The sequence below is a fragment of the Puma concolor genome, chromosome D1, assembly GCF_028749965.1.
Source record: "Puma concolor isolate L17-30 chromosome D1, mPumCon1.1.hap2, whole genome shotgun sequence".
Taxonomy (NCBI): Eukaryota; Metazoa; Chordata; class Mammalia; order Carnivora; family Felidae; genus Puma; species Puma concolor.
Window position 1 is genome coordinate 110,821,642 of NC_141676.1, and position 16,422 is coordinate 110,838,063.

The 16,422-nt window shown below is 38.9% G+C and overlaps 1 protein-coding gene across 2 annotated transcripts in view; it reads left to right on the forward strand.

The window, feature by feature from the left end:
* CWF19L2 (CWF19 like cell cycle control factor 2) overlaps positions 1-16,422 on the forward strand; it is a 151,717-nt gene that overhangs the window by 126,734 nt on the left and 8,561 nt on the right. The window contains exons 13-16 of one of the 2 annotated variants that reach the window (XM_025928560.2): positions 1,570-1,782; positions 5,784-5,900; positions 13,047-13,202; positions 15,274-15,354. In XM_025928560.2, the coding sequence (XP_025784345.2) occupies positions 1,570-1,782; positions 5,784-5,900; positions 13,047-13,202; positions 15,274-15,354 (567 nt within the window). The remainder of the gene's footprint in view (positions 1-1,569; positions 1,783-5,783; positions 5,901-13,046; positions 13,203-15,273; positions 15,355-16,422) is intronic. The other variant, XM_086679238.1, reaches the window with a different exon arrangement.

The following is a 16,422-nucleotide window of genomic DNA, read 5'->3' on the forward strand; positions in this document are numbered from 1 at the left end:
CACTTGAGAAGAATGTTTATTTTGCAGATGTTAGATAGAATTTCTGTCGATGTCAGTTAGGTCAGAGTTTTGGATAGTTTGTTCAAGTCTTGTGTGCCTGTTGATTTTCTCCTTGTTCCATCAGTTATTGGGAGAATGTGTTTAATTCTCTGACTACAGTTGTGGACGCGTAGTTTTCTGCAGTTCTGTCAAGTTTTGGCTTCATGTATTTTGAAACTCTGTAATTAGGTGCATAAATTTTGCTATTGTTATTCCTCTTGATGGTATGACCCCTTTATCCTTATGAAATGATCTTTTGTGTCCTTCATTTCTTTGCTTTGAATTCTACTTTCTCTGACATAAATGCAGCCATTCTAGCTGTCTTCAAATCTTTTTAACTGTCGGATAAGATCCAAGCATCCTGCTATTGCTTTGTATTTGATGATGAAAAAGAAAAAGAGTTCGCTTTGGGTACTTAGTAGACTAAATAGAACTTTGAACTTAGCCTAATGAGAGAAAAACAGAAGTTAGTGAGCAATTATGATACAGTGTGGTCATGAAACTGATAGGAGTGCAGTACTAGAGGGTCTTGGGAGATCCAGGGATGTTCTTTTGTGGAGGTGACAGCTAAATCTAAGCCCAGGTTGGAAAAGGAGTAGCAAATGGCTAAACTGAAGGCAGAAATTGGTCAGAGAGCAGTATGTGCAAAGCCTGAAGGTAACAGTACTTTTGGGTTGAAAACAGGAAGACCAGAGCATAAAGTTCAAGTAAGGGTGTGATCAGATGTGACTGGAAAGGTCATCAATGCCAGATTATGAAGAAAATTGTAATAATAATGGGGGCCCACATTTGTGAGTCCTTATTGTGTGTCAGGCACGCGTTGAGAGGATTAAGCAAGATAACCCTGTTCGGTAGATAGTATTGTTACAACCATTGTGAAATGAGGAAATAAAGCGTGCGGAGAGCACAGAGAGATTAAGTAACTTGCCTAAGGCTCTACATACAGGAGACAGAACTTTGCCAGGGTCATTCTATCTATGTCTATGATGTAGTAGGCAAACCAGAGTTTGAACTTGATCCTGTTCACAATGTGGAGTTCTCTGAGGATTTTAAGCAGGGACATAAATAAAATAAGTAAGTAAAATTTGTGTTTTAAAAGCATCCACCTGGCTACAGTTTATGTTGGGGGAGATGGGGAGAAGCTGCCTGGAGAGAACAGTTGAAAAATGTTTATGTTCTCTATGGAGCGTATGCTAATTTTAAAATGAAAGTAGTTCTTAACCTCTCTGTGGTTCAGTTTCCTGATCCGGTAAATGGAAATGATGATGGTCTCATTCTCACAGGAGCATAAAACAAATTGCATAAAATTGTACGTGGTAAATACTCAGTCAACTTCAGCTGTGATGATGACGATGATGATTGATTGATTGACTTGAAAATCAAGCTTAAATGTTTAATCACGTTTTTCTTCTTCTTTTTTTAAATTTAAAAGTTGTACCATGGAACTTACAGATATGTCTTTGGTAGCTGCAATACAATAAAACGTTAACCACCTCCCTTCTCCCCACTACTGTTATTTTGGTTTTTCAGTTTATGGGAAAAACAGATGGAGACTATTATACCCTAGATGACATGTTTGTCTCCAAAGCAGCTGAGAGAGAACGTTTCGGTGCAGAGGAAGAGAACCAGAGGAAAAAAGCCATTGCCGAGCATCAGAGTCTCGCTGCCCGAATGGAAAAATGTCCCTACTGTTTTGACAGCTCTCAGTTTCCCAAGCACCTTATTGTTGCAATAGGTGTTAAGGTAAGAAATACCACACTCATGGCCCCGAGGAAGTGACGTAGTGCTGTGTCCAGATTTGTCTCTTTCTTCAGACCCTTACAGGATTCTAACATGTCTGGTCTTCTCTTACTCTGTGTTGCAAATAGTTTTCTTTTCTGACTTCCTGTGATTCTTAGACTCTTCGCTAGAGCAGCATAAAAATTTAGGTGACTTGAAGCTCACATTTTGTATGATTCTCCTCTTTAGAGGAGCAGCATTGGGCTTGAACTTGGGGAGCCCAACCGCCTGAACCCAGGTTCTGGCCCTGGCATTGGCCAGCCGTGGGACCTCATTTTCATGGTTGGCACTTGATTGTTAGTATTCAAGTCACTTCAGAAATACTCTGTCTAAAGCAGTTGCTGCTTCTTCCCTTACTTTCTCATAGAACCTATTTGTTTCTTCTTAGAATATCTGATAATTTGAAAATTTTTACCTTATTTTACTTGTGTATTAAGTCCCTCTTCTGATAGGCTGTAAGTTCTGTGAGCACCTAGATAACTCTCACTCATCATTGTGCACCAAGCATGAATTCCTTTGTTGACCAAACATATATCCCATTGTATATCAAGAGTGTATGTTCGCAGTCACTTATTTTAATAAATATTTTTTTTTTTTTTTTTTTCGTTTTTTTTTTTTTTTTTAATTTTTTTTATTTTTGGGACAGAGAGAGACAGAGCATGAACGGGGGAGGGGCAGAGAGAGAGGGAGACACACAGAATCGGAAACAGGCTCCAGGCTCCGAGCCATCAGCCCAGAGCCTGACGCGGGGCTCGAACTCACGGAGCGCGAGATCGTGACCTGGCTGAAGTCGGACGCTTAACCGACTGCGCCACCCAGGCGCCCCCATTTTAATAAATATTAATGATTGCTTAATTACTGATAATTGTCACTTATTTCAATAAATATTCAGTGAGTTAATTCTTGTATTGATTAATTATTGTGTACCCGACATACACCAGACCGTAATTAGTTTCTAGAGAAAAGTAGACTCAGAATCAGAAGTACTTGTGGAACTTGTATTCTAGTAAAATAAGGCAGAAAATAAAGTAATAATTGCCCTGATTGAAGAAAGTGTTGTCAGAAAGCAAATAGAGCAAGGGAACGGGACAAAATGATGGGAGAGTATTTTTTGAGAAGGTGATCTGGAAGGCCCCCTGTAAGGAGGTATTTTAGGGAAGGTATGAAAGATGGAAGGAGCAAGCAACATGAGGATGTGAATGACTGATATTTCAGGAAGGGGTGTCAGCAGGTGAAGAGCCATGAGGAGGAAAGAGCTGGTTCGTGGAGCAGAGTGTGGCCCAGGGCAGAGGGAGTGAGAAAAGGAGAGGGGAGGAATGAATGAGTGCCATGCTAGTTCAGGAACTCATAGTTCAGGGACTGTGCATATACGTGTTTATTTGCTAGTTTTTTGTTTCTTGTGTATGTCCCGCCCCCCTCCACACACACCTGTGTGTCCAGAGAACTGGTGTGGGCTTTTCCGTTCCGACTCTAGCCTTTAGTATCTTTAGGTTGTTGTTAAGACAGTCAACTTATCAGTTCACGTTAGGGTTTCTTTAACTTTATTTCTTCACTCTTCTTTTTTCCCCCTTCCAAACTATCAAAAAGGTTAATGTAAAAGTTCCATTTAAAATTTATTCAATTAAAAAAAATAAAATTTATTCAATTAAAAAAACCCCCACCATAACCAATTACTTGTATCAATTTATCTGAATTCTTTTCCAGACTTTTATAAACATTTACATTTTTCTAGTTATGACATTATAAATATTTCATTCCTCTTCAGTCCGATCCCTCCCTTTTAAACACGTAAGAGCAAATTAAACAAAGTAAATTTTTCCTGCTGTGCTTTAGAAGTTTGGAGAATTTTCATTGGGGTTTTTTGTTTTCCCCAGTGCACTGGAGGCAGGCTGGGCTCAGGGGGCACAGACCTTCTGTTCACCTCCTGCCTTGTAGGCTGCTTCCCCAAGGAGGCGTTTCTCAGTTCACTCATGAAAGTGAACTGCTGGCCTGTGAACAGACACTTTCTGGTTCTTATCTTCCACCTTTCCTATTTGTCATACACGTCTTTCCCTGTTCTTGTCGGTGGTCCTCTTCCGCTGTCAGGTAATCCACCCTTTCCAACTAGTCTTTCCTCATGGTATTAAATTCTTTTTGCCTTTCACTTCCTGAGAGTTGGCTTACCTGTTTCCTCCCTTTGGGACTCAGTCTTTTCATTCTAGTTTAACTTAAAAAAACCACTGGAGTCTCTCCTTTCTGCATCTGTGCGTTATATGCTCTAAAAACTACCATCTACCTCCAGCCTTTCGGCTGTGACTATGTTAATACAGAAATATTTGAAATATTGATTAGAAGGAACCTTATCCGTCATCTGACTACCTATCCCATCCGCTGTAGCTAACAGGCCATTTAATTAATCTGAATAAACAAGAAGAAATTACTCCTTTCAGTTATTACCTAGGTTAATCTTAGATGGTTTTGAGTTTCTGAGGAATTATTTTGCCATTCAGTGGAAATGATAAGTCACATTCCACAGCAATTCAGTAATTCTCACTCAGCTTCAATTTCTAATATTTAAAGTGAATGTTTTAAATCCAAATGTATTAATGAAACTATATTAATACTCATTAGAATCACAGAGTTAAATAACTTCTGATTGTCAGCTTTTCGTGCTTTCTTCCTCCTTTTTTTAAAAATAAAAGTTATCTGTCTCCCTCGTCTTAACACTGTGCTTTACTTTTTTTTTTTTTTTTAATTTTTTTTTTTTTCAACGTTTATTTATTTTTGGGACAGAGAGAGACAGAGCATGAACGGGGGAGGGGCAGAGAGAGAGGGAGACACAGAATCAGAAGCAGGCTCCAGGCTCCGAGCCATCAGCCCAGAGCCCGACGCGGGGCTCGAACTCACGGACCGCGAGATCGTGACCTGGCTGAAGTCGGACGGTTAACCGACTGCGCCACCCAGGCGCCCTTACTTTTTTTTTAAAAAATAGACTTTGTTTCTTTTTTAGAACAGTTTTAGATTTACAGAAAAATTAAGAAGACAGTTCCGTATACGCTGTATCCAGTGTCTTCTCTTACTAACACCTGCCATTAGTAAGCAAATTTACAAGTTGTAAATTTGTTACAATTAATGAATCAGTACTGATGTTATTTTTAAAAATATTTTGAATATGGTTATGATCTTACTATAAACTTAGGTAAATTTCCATATCCATTCCTTCTTTGTCCTCTTTGAGCAGAGTTTTAAAAAGTTTGCATTATTTTGTGAAATAATATTGTCTGCCATACAAAATACTTCTATCTAAAACCTAACAAAAAATAGTAGAAAATAAGAGTGAGCCCCTTTGCAGAATATTTTTAATGTTCCTCATGAGCACTCTTTGCTCACTATATATAGGCTAATTGACTTTTTTTCTTTTTTAAGACAGTTGTATATAGTGGAAAAATAGCACCAGTTTGTAGGTAACACATGTATTTAAACAGATGGAACTTAAGCAGAACAGTAAAACCATACAGAGAACATTTCCTTTCTCTGTTACTTGGGTTAATTCTCTTTGCTTAGGCAGTATGATAAGGAAAACGTGATTGATAGGCACCAGTTAGACTTCTCTTTCATTACCAAGCCATATATCTTTTCATTCTTGCCCCAAATTGTGTTGTTTCAAGGGCTTTGAAAGCATATAACTTTCTCAGATCAAGGATAAAGTGTGTCATTCATTTTGCCCTTGGGTATGCTCAATCTCTGAAATACATAGAACAGTTAAAATTGAGACTTGTGCTGTAAATTTCCATTTTATTAGAATCTGCCTTCATGGCTTTTAAAAGTATTTTGAAAATATCAGCTATCTTTAAAAACATTAAAATAAAATATATTGCTTGTAAACAAGTGTGCTTTATTAGGTGTCAGCCATGTTTCCCATGGCTCATTGGTCGCAACTGAGAATAAATACGGTAACATTTCTCTTTGCAACTTTTTCCCCATAGGTTTATTTATGTTTACCCAACGTCCGATCTCTTACTGAGGGACACTGCCTGATAGTCCCTTTGCAACACCACAGGGCTTCCACCTTACTGGACGAAGACATCTGGGAGGAAGTTCAGGTCAGCATGGTAATCTCATCGTTGTAATGCGCAGGAGCAGTTTTTACAAAGTAATTGCCAGTGGGTTTCTTTATCACCTTTGTCCAGTGATTTTGCTTTCTGAACTTACACATTTGTATACATTTCCCTAGTTGTGTACATCTCCAGATCATGTTTTCACCACTCACTCCCTTTTTAGTTTATTTCCCTTATGTACTCCCTGTTTTGAAGGTTTTTTTTTTTTTAATTTTTTACTGAGATATAATTGATGTATAGCCTTACTAGTTTCAGGTGTACAACTGAAAGCTTTTGTGTACTAAACAAACTGTGACACAGTAATAAGTATTTTTACTTAAAAAATCAGTGTAAGATTTCTAATCTCTACTTTTGTGGAGCAGGAGATAGCCATTCTTGACAAAGTAAGGTAATAAAAGAAAAGAGATTTTCAGATAATAAAAAATAAATTTTGGAAGCCAGAGGTTCATATTCAGCATTTGCCATATTTCCTGTAATGGAATTGGTCTCTGCTGCTGTGATTTTGCTATCAGCCTTTACTTTTATACTTTTCCCTTTATTACCTGGCCCAACTTTTAGATTCAGGATTTTTCTTCCCTCCCCTCCCCTCCCTTCCCCTCCCTTCCCCTCCCCTTCTTTTTGTGGCTGATTCTGCAAGAAACTGGAAGGCACGACATGGGTGAAATTGCTGCTGAATTATTTCAAGACCTCATAATGACCAAAAAAGAAAAAAATAAAACTCTTCATTTTTCTAATACTTGACAGTTGAATAGGGCTTACAGGGACCCCTAGTTAGAAAATGTGAAAATTGTAAGACTGTAAAAGACACTATGTACTGGTCTTTGCATCATGTTGATAAAGATGCCAAAGAGGAGATATTTTGACCACACATTGTGAAATTCAGTCTCTTACTCCTTGTAATCTTTACGTTTGTGCTGTGAAAGTAAAGGGCAGACTGTTACCATACATCTGTGGCCAGGCATGGGTAAGAATGTGGACAAATACACTTGATGTGGGAAAAAATTTTTTCTAGTAGTAGATGCCAGTGCAGTAAATAATTTAAAGTGGAAGTATGCAAATTTGGTTTTCAGAATTATTTTGAGACTTTTCTGGAATGTCTTTTTAAAAATTTATGCATGCAAAACTGATTTAACTTAGAGCAAACTACAGTGCCAAAAAGATTTTAAGTAATACAGGAATCTAGTCTGTGTGTTTTATATTTCTGTAAGAAATTAAGCCACTTGATGGAAAACATTGAGGTGGATAAAGAAGAAATGTATTCATTCAGTAGATACTGAGGACATGAATGTCGATAATCCCGGTGTCCTGAGAAATGCAGAGATAAAATCATTAATTCTGCCCGTAGGTGTGGTGTATTTTCGTACAGGTTATATTGCACTTCAGTGGATTTGGGAGCCGTGTGCACTATGGAAAATTGAATGAGGGAGGAAAGCCAAGTTATCTTACACAGAGAATAGCATTATGGCTTTTTGTGTGATAAGAGAATTAGTTGTTACAAGTTGTAAATTAGTATAAGACAGTGAGCAAATAAAGTATTTGAATTCTAGCTTATTTAAAGAAATGTAGCTTTGGGGATTTTTGTTCTTACCTTCAAATATATTCAGAAGTTCAATACTGACTGGCTGGCTCAGTCAGAAGAGCATGCGACTCTTGATCTTGGGGTTTGAGTTTGAGCCCCATGTTGGGTATAGAGATTACTTAAAAATAAAGAATCTTAGGGGCGCCTGGGTGGCTCAGTCGGTTAAGCGTCCGACTTCGGCTCAGGTCACGATCTCGTGGTCCGTGAGTTCGAGCCCCGCGTCGGGCTCTGGGCTGATGGCTCAGAGCCTGGAGCCTGCTTCCGATTCTGTGTCTTCCTCTTTCTCTGCTTCTCCCCCGTTCATGCTCTGTCTCTCTCTCTGTCTCAAAAATAAATAAACGTTAAAAAAAAAATTAAAAAAAATAAATAAATAAAAAATAAAAAATCTTAAAAAAAACCCTTCAAGTTAATCACGCCCTGGTAAATATCTTTATGGTTATTCCCCCCTTCTAGAGAATATTTAACAAAGATTATTTGACTTAGGAAAAAATAATGTTTGGAAATGCAGGAGCCACTTTTTCTAAGTGATGTTTATCCCCATCCTCTAGTAACATTTAAATTTAATTTTGGATCTTATATTTAATAGAAAATGCAAAACTAAGTTTCAGCACAGCATATGGGAATAATCACAGATTTTGAATGAATAGGAGCCAGGTTTTTTAGTTTCATTAACTATATAGTGAAGCTTGGTCCCCTTTAAAGTTATTCTTATCAGTTTGACAGATAGGTTTGAGCTTATGTTATCGTCAGACACCGTGGATCCATTATTTAAATATCCCAAACTAGCGGTGTGGTGGTGGGGCCATTGCCTACAGTGAGCTTTGCTGCTGAGCGGTGTGACGGGGCCATTTCCCTGGGAAAGCTCCAGTATTGCACCCTCCGGGCTTTTTCTGGGGGCGATCAGACTCTCCAGAGACAATTCTTCCCATCTCTCACCTGGTGCATCTGAGACGGTTTGCTCCTGTTCTGGCAGACGAGTGGGGGAAGAAGGCTGGGGCAGCAGAATTTCAACACTCTGTAACATTTCCTGTAATGCCCCCGTTTGCAGACTCCAGCTGTGTCAGGTTTTGCCAGCCCAGCAAACTTACTGTTGACCTTCTACAGAGAATAATGCAACAGCGTTCTGCTGGTGTTGAGGGTATTGGCGTGTTAATTGCTTTTTTCAAAAGACTTCCATCTGTGCCATTTGCTTTTTGCTACACCTTCACTCTCCTTCTGTAACCGCTTGGTGCTTACCAGTTCTTGAGCCTCGTGAGGGTTCTGTGGTGCGGGATGGCTGTCTTCTCTGCTACCCCTGCTGATCCCCTCCCGCCACACCTGCCAGGGATGAGCCAGCTTGCTGATGTTTAAGTCACTTATTATGGAGTGATCTGATTTCCAGTGAGGCTTCTCTCGTTCTCTTTGTTCCAGTAATTTGGGCTGTTTTAAAAATTACTTTAATGTCATTTCTGAGTGGCTACTCCTTGGAGGGCACAGAGTTAAATATATGTATTCTATCTCATAACATTTATCTCTGGATAACTTTACCTTTGGACATGTTCTATTTAGAAAATCTGAATAAATTATAGTATTAATATTATATGATCAACCTTACATAGCTTTGATATTTCCAAGTATAATACTTTAATTTTCATTTCAAAAAGTTTTACTTATATACATCTGAATTGTTATAATGTGACTTGATACAAATTAAGAATTGCAACACTCTAGTATAGCTTACTTAAATATATCGTAAGGAATTTTAGTCTAGATGTGTTAACTAAAATGAGGAATGGCATGTAGGTGAGTAGTCATAGTTTAGAAATGTGGAAAATAGTGATTACCCAATGGGTAGAGTTTTTTCTACTAGGAAAATGGGAATGTTATATAATCCCCATAATATGGGGATCTATATCTCTGTGAAGCATAAAATAGTTTTGGTATGTTATAATAATGAACTAAAAAACTTTCTTCAGTGTTTGGTTGTTGTATAACTTAATGAATATTATTTAAATACATATGCTGTATGTGTTATACTGAGCTTCGGGAAGATCCTTCTTTAGTGGAGCGGGTAACCTCCAATTCTTTCATTGAACTCGTGTTTTTCAAGTACAGTTTGTTTATGCAGAGAGAAGTACTTCAGTGTTTGTGTGTGCCCTGCTTGTATGATGTTTATATTATCATAGTGAACTATTCTTGCATCACTACTAATTTAGTACCTTTAAGTTTGCATTTGTAATTCATGACTCTGGAGTCTGTCTTCCTGTCATCCACATAGTATCTAGAACAAGCATCGAAACAGTTAAACCAGGAAAGGGCTGTGGATCAACAGGAAAGCAAGGAAGTTTGTGAGACAATGTTACATTGTCGGTGCTGCTGCTGCTTTATATCCATTTTCTCCTTTCTTCAAAGAAGCTTAGTTTTCAAATACATAGTTCTACTCCAGCAATGTTTTCCTTTTTCTAGCCCGTAAGATTATGTTACCACTGCACTAGGTAATGAAATAAATAACAGTTCATCGAAAATATTCATAATAAATAAAAATTCACAAACGGTAGCAGTTAACAACATAGAGACAGTCTAAAAAACTGTCTTATAAAACCAGCTTTGTATATTTTTCCCATTTTGTTTTCTAAGTGTTTTGTGCAAGTGTGTTTGTTTTCTAAGTGTTTACCAGGCCTGCAAAGGTAACTTTTGGGAAAAACAACAGGATAGAGGTGGGAATGGATGAATGGTTGTCACTTCCTGGCTCGTGAGCCGTGTCAGTCTTAGCACCGATGTCTGTGAATCATCCATCGAATTGTGGTCACTGCTGTTGCAAACAGAACCGAACTCACAGTGCTCAAGACAGGAAAAGTTAATTTCTTATGTTACGGTCCAGTGTGGGTTGGGCAGTTCCCAAGGCAGATCGCCCCCAGGCATTTAATTGGGTATCCAGGCTCCTTCCATCATCAGGCTCTCCTGTGGTGGGGTCCTCTTTCAGGACCTTGGATGGAAGAAAATGAATACAAGAAGGCACACTGCCCCTTCACTGTTTCAAGGGACACATAAGTCACTTGTCACAAGTGACACCTATCATTTCTAGATACATTCCTTTGCCCAGAATTAAATATGTCCCCATCTAAGTCCCAGAGAGGCTGGGAAATCTAGTCTTGTTTGCCCAGGAAGAGGAAAATGAAACCGTTTAGTGAACATGGCTTTTCTTGGGAAGGTTTGTTGTCTGCAGAAATCAGATTGGGGCCATGGCAACTATAAAATTTGAATGACCACTTTCACCATGTAGATACCTATACCAGTATTTTATATTTTATGATTTTTTACCGTAATTTAACCTCAATTGTGTGTGCACTGTTAATTTGATTTTATGAAGTGAAGTACAAGATTCAGAGGATTTTTAAAGGGGAAGCAATCCTATATAGTCATCTCTAATGATTTAGCTAACAAGTCACCTGACAATGAGATTATTAGACTATTAGCCAAGACTTTGACAGCAAATGGAGTCTTTAAAAGAGGCTTTGCTGAACTTCTCTACAGCCCTGGTCAGAAATGAAAAGCAAATCCTGTGTCTGTTGCTTACTAGGTATCCTTGTAGTTTATCTCAATGTATAATTATTTGATTTCCTTTTTTCCTACTTGTTCTTGTTTTATGAAATGAGTACAAAATGGAAGGGTGACAAGTCATTACTGACAAGCGATCATCGGAGGCCTGGCGGAGTCCCAGGGCCCGCACCCCCCAGGCAGCAGTGATAAGGAGCTTCTGCCCTTTTGGGGTGTCCGTGGAGGCTGAGTGGGGAAGCTAAACAGCTGTCTGCACGTGGCAGTCGCTAGGCAGTGTCTGAGCCACAACCTGGCTGAATCTCCAGGGAGTTAGGCTGAGCTAAGACCAGGAACCTCAAAAGGTGGTGTGATTCCACCTGTACGACATGCTTGAAATGGTAGGATTAAAGAAATGGAGAACACAGTGGCGGTTTTGCCCATGTGATGAGAGGGAGTGTGGCTGGGAGCGTTGGGATTGCTCTGTGCCTTCACCGTGTCCCTGTTAATATCCTGGTTGTGATGCTGTACTGTGGTTTTGTAAGATGCTACCGTCGGGGGATACCGGGGTAGAGGTGTATGGGATCTCTCTATTTTCTACATGTGATCTATAGTCCTAACTGAACAATTTAATTAAGATACTTGAAAGTTATAAATTAGCTGACAAATCTAGATTAAAAAATGTTTCAAAAATAAATTTAACAAGGTGGGGGGGGGCGCTCCTGGGTGGCTCAGTCAGTTAAGTGTCTGAATCTTGGTTTCGGCTCACGTCACGATGTCACGGTTCATGAGATCGAGCCCGGTGTTGGCCTCTGTGCTAACAGTGGGGAGCCTGCTTGGGATTCTCTTTCTGCCTCTCTACCTCTTGTGCACTCTCTGTCTTTCTCTCAAAAATAAATAAACTTTAAAAAAAATTAAAAAAAATCTTTCTTCCTCCTACTTAGACAAATATACAAACACTTAATAAAGATAGACTAAATATATGACACTCTACAAGGCCAAGTTTGAATTTCGAATTCTTAGACACCTTGGCGGTGTGGGGAGAGTCAGCCTCTGGCTACAGCCTTCAGCCTGGTCCCCTTTCTTCTAAGCCCTGACATCATCCTGTACCACAGGGGATGTCCTGTGCATACCTGTGAGCGTCTGGACGGTGTGTCTGTGCTCCCGGACTCAGGGTGTGAAATAATAAATCTGTAAGTAAGTAGTAAAGAATAAAAAGTAGGGATTTTATAATAATGCTGAGTTCTTTGGGAAAAGAAAACACTCTTACTGTTCCACCGTAGTACATTTGACTTTGATACACTCGGTGGGACATGATTGTACGTGAAAATAGGGGATGCTTGAGTATACAAGGTCCAAGTGCAGGGTCAGCAGACGTGTGTGGGAGCCAGTGGATGAAGATGCTGTGAGCCTAGGGAGATACTTGGAAGTGGGTTCCACACCCACCTTCCAGGAGTACCTTCTGTGTTTTGTGGTTATTTTCCTCTGATTTTACCATCTGTTCTGCCTATTTTACTCCTTGAGTTTGATTTTATCTCTTCCTTGTCTTATTGTAGTCTATTGGAACATTTCCAATATATACACAAAACTCCGCAGAGTAAGTTTCAGTTTAGAAAGAAAAGTTGGTTAGGGGCGCCTGGGTGGCTCAGTCGCTTGGGCTGACTGACTTCGGCTCAGGTCATGATCTCACGGTTCGTGGGTTCGAGCCCCGCATGGGACTCTGTGCTGACAGCTCAGAGCCTGGAGCCTGCTTCTGATTCTGTGTCTCCCTCTCTCTGCACCTCCCCTGCTCGTGCTCTGTCTCTCTTTGACTCTTAAAAAATAAATAAATGTTAATTAAAAAAAAAAAAGAAAAGTTGCTTAAATATGTGAAATGATATAGTAGATTTAGAAAGTAAAGTAATGGTAAGGTAACAGTACGGAATCTAAACATTGTTGACCATTTATTTTTTATTTTAAAGGGATTTAGTGTACCTTTTATTGTTTTCCATATTTTCTCTGTAAGTCTTTTAGTTACCTCATCATTTTATTTTCTTCAGATGTTTAGGAAATCATTGGTAAAGATGTTTGGAGATAAAGGGTTGGACTGCATCTTTTTAGAAACCAACATGAGCATGAAGAAGCAGTGCCATATGGTTTACGAGTGCATTCCTCTCCCGAAGGAAGTGGGTGACATGGCTCCCATCTACTTTAAGGTATTTCTGGATACTTTTGCATGCATCCTGTTTCACAACAGTGCTGTTTTATGAATACGGTTATCTTTTTTCTTGTATTTTTTGTCCTTATATACTAATATCAAACTTTATATAAAGAAATGCAGTAAAGCACACAAAAAAATTCTTTGTAAATTTCTGTAGAGAGAAATTTGGGATTTTGACCTTTAAAAAGCATGCTTATTTGGGAGTGCCTGGGTGGCTCAGTCGGTTGAGTGTCCAACTTCAGCTCAGGTCGTGGTTGCACAGCTTGTGAGTTTGAGTCCCGCATCTGGCGCTGTGCAGACAGCTTGGAGCCTGGAGCCTGCTTTGGATTCTCTGTTTCCCTCTCTCTTTCCCCCTTCCCTGCACACACTCTGTCTCTCTCTCTCTCAAAAATAAACATTGAAAAAAAAAGCATGCTTATTTGTAAGTATGAATATACTGTTGAATGGCAGTTTATGATTTCTATTTTAATTTTTCAGTTCTAAAATGAAAAATCAGGGTTTTACCTTGAAGTCCTTTACGGTCAAAATTATAGTCGTAATTCTAGAAAACTCACCGAAATTCACAAGAGCTGGAGAGAGTTACATACAAATAGTCCATGTTACAATTGCTGAGACAAGTTACTGTTCTTTTAGTTTTTAATACCTCATGATGCTATTTGTAAGAAGAAACTAGTATCTAACCTTGACATACAGTTTTGGACATAATTACTAGAGTTTTTAATCAGTTAAGTGTCATTATAATATTCAGGCAGGTTTTACAAGATAGCATGGTTTTGAGGCTGAGCTGAATACATTATAATTTATAGGCTAATATAAATGCATGTGTAGAAATGTATATGAAATAGTAACATGTAAAGTGAAAAATGGAGGCAGTGTTTTATGAAATGATGCCCGGAGACTTTCCCGTGCAACATTTAGACGATACAGGATGGGAGAGTTTATTCGTGGACTGGACAACCCAGTACAAAGGATGGTGAGACTTGTTGAGGTTAATGAGGTGGTGAAAATACGCTTTCTCTCTACAGATTTCTAAAAACAATTTGATTATTTGATTTTAAAAAATATACTAGTAAAGTAGGAGAAAGAGCCAACTTGCCAGTTGTGTGTTAAGCAAAATCAGTTGGGAAAGAGATTATTATACTTTTCTTCATTTTTTTTTTCTTTCTTTTTTTTGTATCCTCCTCCAAGAGTCTTAGGTGATTGTGACCACAGGCATTGAGGTAATAGGAATGTAAGCAGCCACTGTTGCTCATGTTGGGTGACAGAAATGTCAGCACTTAGAATGGTGTGTCACTTTTCTACCCTAAACCTTTTATTTGATTTGCCTTCAGTTTTATACTGAATGTGCTACGTTATAGTATCAGCCCCAGTGCCCCATATGCCTTTTAAATATGGACCAGCAGTGTATCTGATGCTTTTAAACTGTGCTTATTTGAATGCTAATTTTATGTTTAAAATTTGCTTCATTAAGGATGACAACTGTACAAAAATGAGAGTACTTGATACTCATCATCCTGGTTTTTCTATTAAATATTTCTTTACCATAAATACTAGTTCTGTTGCTTAGGCTCGGAGGTCTTACAATGCCATATCTATGTATTTTTCCCCTTCATTTTTACTTCTTTGTTATAGGGCCAAATAGTTCAAGTACTTGGTTGTCAGAAATTACTCTTTTGCGAAAAGGGCAGTAAAACTAAACAAATTTATTTGAGTAGGTTTCTATGAATGGGATAAGGAAGTTGTGAACTTTTATGTTCACAAACTTACATTTAAATTAAATTGCTTAGGCTTATTAAGGATTGTATTTGTGGTGTAGAGTTGGGCTGAAGTTAGTACAAGAATTAAGAATGAGTAAATAATATTTCCTTTTTCCTAAAGATAGGACTTTAAAGAAAATTAAGGTCCAATTTTAAATAACGAATTAAAGCCTTAACCCATTTTAAATAATGAACCACCTACCATGAATACTGTATCTGTGATTAATTCACTGTATTACTTTATTTTTAAACAGTCTCTTTGTGTTTGCTTATAAGCTATTTTTTCATTAATCAATGGCTATTTCTTAGAAAGCCATAATGGAATCTGATGAAGAATGGTCTATGAACAAGAAATTGATCGATCTCTCTTCGAAAGACATCAGAAAGTCTGTAAGTATCTTTTTCTTGCCCTTGGTATAAGAAATGATCCTGATGTTTAGGGATCATTAATTGTCACATCTTACTTAAGAAAGAGACCATTTGGGGCGCCTGGGTGGCTCAGTCGTTTATGCGTCTGACTTCGGCTCAGATCATGATCTCACGGCCTGTGAGTTCGAACCCCGTGTCGGGCTCTGTGCTGACAGCTCAGAGCCTGGAGCCTCTTTAGATTCTGTGTCTTTCTGTCTCTCTCTCTGCCCCTCCCCCGCTCACACTGTGTCTCTCAAAAATAAATAAACATCAAAAAAAAAAATTAAAAAAAAAGAAAGACCATTTGGCTGAGTGACCCAAGGTGAAGTAAGTAATTCTATGAGTAAGAAATTCTTTTCGTTCTACTTGGTCTAGCAAATGCTCCTTTGTTCAGATGCTTACGTGAATATTTATTCCTGACCTTCTGGCCTTGTGCCTTCCTCACCTTCTGGCACTGTGCCATTGTGGTGCCTCCAGTCGGCTGTGACCACATCAGACTCTGCTGTAGGAGCTCCTGTAATGGGCTTCTCAGCCTCTGTGGAAGTAGGGAGAGGGGCCCTCTCGTTACTCGGATTATAATGAGGATAACATTTTCCTAGAGACTCTATTTGATTTTGGAGTTCTTCCCTCCCCCCCCCCCCATATAAAGATTACCTGTTACAATCTTTAAAACAGTGGCTAAGTTAGATTATGGGTTCATTTTTCTTTAGGGGAGTTTCCCAACCGAGCTTCACAGCTTAGTCGATCCACAGACTCACTCTTACACACGTTACACAAGTTGAGTACTGTCACAAGGACCTCTCTCTTTTCTAGACGTCTAAATGAACTGGAATAGAGATATACTAGAACTGTGGATTCCTTTTTGGTTTTCTGTTCAAAACACACTTTGCTGTACAGCCGTTCACTGAGTGAGAGCTGTTTACCAGGCACTCTTCTATGTGCATTGCATGTGCTGGAACAGAACAGGGATGTGGACTCTGGGGGTGGGGCAGGCACTTCAGCCTGTGTGCTAGGTCATCCCTCTGCCCTCGTGTGTAAATAACGTTATTC